The 5,375-nt window shown below is 48.7% G+C and overlaps 2 protein-coding genes across 9 annotated transcripts in view; one reads left to right on the top strand and one right to left on the bottom strand.

Moving 5' to 3' along the window:
• MMS19 (MMS19 homolog, cytosolic iron-sulfur assembly component) overlaps positions 1–2,318 on the top strand; it is a 45,288-nt gene extending 42,970 nt beyond the window's left edge. For all 5 annotated transcript variants that reach the window (XM_037729352.1, XM_017502757.2, XM_017502760.2 and 2 more), the window contains 6 exons: positions 438–624; positions 928–1,010; positions 1,136–1,300; positions 1,380–1,439; positions 1,749–1,849; positions 1,930–2,318. In XM_037729352.1, coding sequence (XP_037585280.1) covers positions 438–624; positions 928–1,010; positions 1,136–1,300; positions 1,380–1,439; positions 1,749–1,849; positions 1,930–1,957 — 624 coding nt within the window. In that variant the 3' untranslated portion in view covers positions 1,958–2,318. The remainder of the gene's footprint in view (positions 1–437; positions 625–927; positions 1,011–1,135; positions 1,301–1,379; positions 1,440–1,748; positions 1,850–1,929) is intronic.
• A 457-nt stretch (positions 2,319–2,775) lies between these two features.
• Positions 2,776–5,375, bottom strand: part of ZDHHC16 (zinc finger DHHC-type palmitoyltransferase 16) — an 11,592-nt gene continuing 8,992 nt past the window's right edge. For all 4 annotated transcript variants that reach the window (XM_017502767.2, XM_017502765.2, XM_037729354.1 and 1 more), the window contains 3 exons: positions 4,355–4,478; positions 4,097–4,167; positions 2,776–3,364 (listed from right to left, as the gene is read on the bottom strand). In XM_017502767.2, the coding sequence (XP_017358256.1) occupies positions 3,250–3,364; positions 4,097–4,167; positions 4,355–4,478 (310 nt within the window). In that variant the 3' untranslated portion in view covers positions 2,776–3,249. The remainder of the gene's footprint in view (positions 3,365–4,096; positions 4,168–4,354; positions 4,479–5,375) is intronic.

Consider the following 5,375-nt stretch of genomic DNA (forward strand, 5'->3'; position numbering starts at 1 on the left):
TTCACCATGTTGACCAGGATGGTCTCGATCTCTTGACCTCGTGATCCACCCGCCTCGGCCTCCCAAAGTGCTGGGATTACAGGCTTGAGCCACCGCACCCGGCTGTTTTTGTTTTTTGAGATGGGCTCACCCTCTGTTGCCCAGGCTGGTGTGCAGTGGTGCGATCTCAGCCCACTGCAACTTCAACCGCCATAGGCTCAGGTGATCCTCCCACCTCAGCCTCCCAAGTAGCTGGGACATAGGCACACCCCACCACACCCAGCTAATTTTTGTGAGAACGGGTTTTAGCCATGTTGCCCAGACTCCTAGGCTCAAACAATCCACCTGCATTGGCCTCCCAAAGTGCTAAGATTACAGGGGTGAGCCACCACACCTAGCCCCATCCTCGTCTTTGACACTTCTTCCCTGATGTACCTCAAAGGCTTTATTTTCTCCAGCTCATGGGCCTCCTGAGTGACCCAGAATTAGGTCCAGCAGCAGCTGATGGCTTCTCTCTGCTCATGTCTGACTGTACTGATGTGTTGACTCGTGCTGGCCATGCTGAAGTGCGGATCATGTTCCGCCAGCGGTTCTTCACAGATAATGTGCCTGCTTTGGTCCAGGGCTTCCATGCTGCTCCCCAAGGTGAGGAGTGTGAAAGAAAGGCCCCACACATACATACCTCTCCTTTGCTTGGCCACATTACCCAAGATAATTTAGGACCTGCTTGCTTCTTTAGGGCTATATCGTGGTCTGTGCCTAGAAGACTGAACTTCCAGATTCTTATCCCACTTCTTCCTTTGTGGGTGTATCTTGCTTATTCTAAACACGAAGGGCTTTTCACCCCTTCGTAGGCTGATGTCTCAGCCTCATCACAGGTCAGAATTGAATTCTCAAGCTATGTATGTAAGCCCAATTTCTCTCCTAAGCCTTCCCACTTTTTTACAGATGTGAAGCCAAACTACTTGAAGGGTCTTTCTCATGTACTTAACAGGCTGCCCAAGCCTGTGCTCTTGCCAGAGCTGCCCACGGTAAGTCCTGCAGGCAGAGCCTCTAAGTGAAGGACAATTCTTTCCCAGATGGGGCTAGAAAGGGAGGGTACAAGAACAGGATCTTCATGATGTGGCCATCCCACACCTTGCCCATTGCCCCTTAGCTTCTTTCCTTGCTGCTGGAGGCCCTGTCCTGCCCCGACTGTGTGGTACAGCTCTCCACCCTCAGCTGCCTTCAGCCTCTTCTACTGGAAGCACCCCAAGTCATGAGTCTTCACGTGGACACGCTCGTCACCAAGTTTCTGAACCTCACCTCTAGCCCTTCCATGGTATGTTGAGCCCCAGCAACTCTCAGGAACCAGCAGCTCTCCCTGGGTCTGCTCTCACCTCCTTGTGGTTGTGTTCCAGGCCGTCCGGATTGCCGCACTGCAGTGCATGCATGCTCTCACTCGCTTGCCCACCCCTGTGGTAAGTACCTCAGATGCCCCTCCCTGGCCTGGGACCGTCTCAAGAGACAGATAAATACCTTTTTGCCTTAGTCGAGTGGGCTTGGCCACCCTGCTGTGTAAGTGAGATCTGAATTACAAGGTACAGATAAGCAAGGATTCTTTTCCTTGGGCCCAGAAGGTAACAGAATGGCCATCCTGCCACTTAACATCCCTTGGAATCACTAAAGATGTTTCAGTTTCCTCAGAATATTAGTTGTACAGAATCAAAAAAGGGGCACTTTCAGTTGCCTTGGATGAGCAAGGTTGATTATATCCTCTGACTCCACAGCTGCTGCCATACAAACCACAGGTGATCCGGGCTTTAGCCAAACCCCTAGATGACAAGAAGAGACTGGTGCGCAAGGAAGCAGTGTCAGCCAGGGGGGAGTGGTGAGTTTCTAGGCTATGGGGAGAGATGGGACCAAGATGAGCCTTTCCACTAATGATGCCAACTTTCTTTTTGCCTACAGGTTTCTGTTGGGGAGCCCTGGCAGCTGAGCCCTCAGTCCCGGCCTAGACTGTTCTGACAATCTAACCTGGAATTACTAACTATCGAGCTATCTTCCCCAAAGCAGGGAAACCGCTGGCCTCTGACTGCCTTTCCTACAGACACAGCACAAATGCTAGGCCTCTTGCATGGCTGTACAAGGAGCATAAGAGTCCAGATTTCTAGTGGATTTGTGCATTAACTGAGACACTTGTGTTTGAAGAAAGATCTAGGGTCTTGGGTCTCTTGCATTTGTATGTCAGAAAAGGGGTGATATGCTGCTGAGGGGTGAGTGCATATGACTGTGGCCCTGAGTAGCAGGGCTGGCGCCTGTGTGTGCACCTGCTGAAGAATAAAGATGTCTTTTGGTAATGGGACTGTCAGATATTTCCCCCACCCAACATATGCCTCATAGAACCAGAGGTGTCACTGAACTAAGCTGGAAGAACAATGATGACAGGGACTAGCCAAAAATTTTTCAGAGTAACCAACACAGTAGCTTATGCCTGTAACCCCAACACTTTAGGAGACTGAAGCAGGACCCATGTCTACTAAAAATGCAAAAATTAGCCAGGTGTGGTGGCACATGCCTTTAACCCAGTTACTTGGGAGGCTGAGGCACAAGAATCGCTTCAACCTGGGAGGCGGAGGTTGCAGTGAGTTGAGATCCTGCCACTGGACTCTCCAGCTGGGCAACAGAGTGAGACTCTGTCGCCAAAAAGTTAAAAAAACAAAATGTAAGAGGCATGACCAGAATACCTACTTACTAGGTCTTGACACTGACTTTCCCCTTCCCCACCCTATTGTGAGGCAGAGTGAGGAGCTACAGATCTTTAAAAATTGAATACCTTTATTTTTGCTCCCTTCAGCAGCATGTGAGAAGTGGCAGTGACCTCAGCAGCAGGCCTGGTATCTATGCCCTGTTGAGAAGCCAGGATCTCAGCTGTACTAGTCAGGTGTTTTTTCAGACAGCAAGTAGAAGTGGTGGCCAACTCCAATGCTGTATCCTGGAGGAGGTCTGGGTCAGCACTGGGCAAGGTAGGTAGCTAGCTGCCTGACCCCTTGTTTGGGGCTGGAACTTCTGTTTGCCTGAGTAAAGGGAAGTCAGTCCTAAGATTTCTCCACACTGTGTCTTGCTCTGCAGTGGCAAAAAGGCTGGTCCTTGAATTGTCCTGCATGGTACCCTAAGGCAGGCCCACTGGCTCTTTTTGATCAAGGATTCCAAGAAAAGCTGCCCTTGGAGGCCCTTGAAATAACATAGGAAGCGGAATGAGTGCTCGAGTTGTGGCTGACACAATCCAGCTCACACTGCCATCACAGAGGCCGAGTGAGCAGTCACCCAGGGAGGGGGCTCCCAGCTCATTCCATTCCCATGAGGCAGGTGACTAGAAGGTAGAAGCACCCGAGTAAGCCAATGCCTAGAAGAGAAGAGAGAAATCTGAGTTCCAAGAACTCTTGGTCCTTCTTAATGATTCCCTAGCAAGCATACATCAAGGTATCCTGAAGCTACCTCAGTGTCAATCATGAAGGTAACAAAAGTTGTAATTTCTTCTACCCAATTTTATCCAACAAATTGTACCATCTGGTGCCTTGAAGGCCTTTTGAGGTTTCATGCTAAACTTCTAAAGGGCCACTGTAAGCACAGTGATAGGAGGAGTGTCACATGCATGGGAAAGGGAGGAGGGAAGGCACATCCACTCATCTGATTGTTACTGCCTCAGTAATTGCCATTTGAAAAACTGTTTCCCCTTGTCTTGAGCTGAGAGAGCTAGCTCCAATTACTGTCTTAGGGCCTCTGTCACAAATGGGTTATTTTAATCTCACAAATTATTGGCTTGAACTCTAGACTCTGCTCTCCAAGTGAGAGGTGATTGGTGGCCAATGCATCCTACACCCAGAGGCCCCTTCCTGAGCACAGCTTTCCTAGGATTCTACTGTAGTTATGTTGAAGCCTCATCTGTTACTTACAACTACAGTGTTAGCCTCAAGCCTCTCTGGCTTACATGAACAATGATCTCTATTCCTAGAGTCTAGAACTGCACTAACACAGTAGCCACTAATCATATTCCAAGTGCTCACAGGTATAAAACAAACATATTCCTCATCACGGCATTCTGTTGGACGGCATTAGTCTATGTGTTTTACGTTACCTTCCTGTATCCACACCCAGGAATACCTTCCAGTTGTCCAAGCAGCCATAGTTGTAAGGATTCCTAAATACCTGGAGCCAAGAAAAAACACATTTCTTTAAACTTCTAATTCTTGAGACTCAATTGGCTAAGCTAAAGCTCAGGTAGAGTAGTTCTGGCTTTTTACAATGCTTGCATTAGCCCTGCCCCTGGCCTCTGTTTATAGGACAGTAGGTTCAGTTACCCACCTACCCACCCTGAGCCTTCAACCCTACTCACTCTGCCCTTGGCCTGTAGCCGACGTCTCTCCTTCTTGTTGATGTGCCTTTCAATGCTAGTCTCACCTCGACTGATGAGAACAGCATGCCATACAGTTAGGGCACCCAGGGCAAGCGCCACAGAACTAAAAAAAGAGGGGCAAAGACTGGTAGGTAGTTTAGAGAGGGCTGGAAGAAGTATGTCTGGAATTGAGCTAAGCAGTAACAACTGGCTTGTAACCCCTCTACCTAAGTCTTCCTCACCGCCCAGCATATATCCTAGATAAACTTTTACTTCACTGTGTCTATAAAGAGCATCAGTGAAAAAGCATCAGTGTGGCCTAAGAATAAACAATGTGAACCCAGGCATGGTAGCTCATGCCTAGTAGTCCCGGCAACTCAGGAGGCTGAGATAGGAAGATCATTGGAGTCTAGCCTGGGCAACATGCAAGACTCCATCATCTCTTTATTGTTGTTGTTAAGGGAAAATAAGAGAGTATGTGGAAAGGAGGGTAGAGAAATAAGTCTGTATTACTGAGAAAATGTTCTATCGTTCCTAAAATACTCACACTTGGGAGATGGGAGGAGGTAGTAAAAGCACCCAGGGTTGGAATGGGATGGCATGAAATTCCAGTGCGACCACTCCTACTAGCAGCGTATCATAGAACAAGTCACTTCACTACCCCTTGGCCCCGAATTTTCAGTTTCCCTCATCTGTAAATACAGTCACTCAGCCTTTAGACAGGTGCTATGAAGATTAAACTTTGGTACATATCAGCATATGCTTGTATCTGTGTGCTTAGTAACAAGCAATGCCAATATCCTCAGTGTTCCCTGCCCCAAAATGCTAAAGAAAAGTGCTGGCTCTTTGCCAACCTAGACTAGAACAGTGGCAGTTCACTCAGGCATGGGTTTCTACCTGCATGTGGCACCTAAAAAAACTTTTTTTCTGGCCGGGCGCGGTGGCTCACGCCTGTAATCCCAGCACTGTGGGAGGCCGAGGCGGGTGGATCACGAGGTCAAGAGATCGAGACCATCCTGGT

Source organism: Cebus imitator, unplaced genomic scaffold (genome assembly GCF_001604975.1).
Source record: "Cebus imitator isolate Cc_AM_T3 unplaced genomic scaffold, Cebus_imitator-1.0 Scaffold299, whole genome shotgun sequence".
Lineage (NCBI taxonomy): Eukaryota > Metazoa > Chordata > Mammalia > Primates > Cebidae > Cebus > Cebus imitator.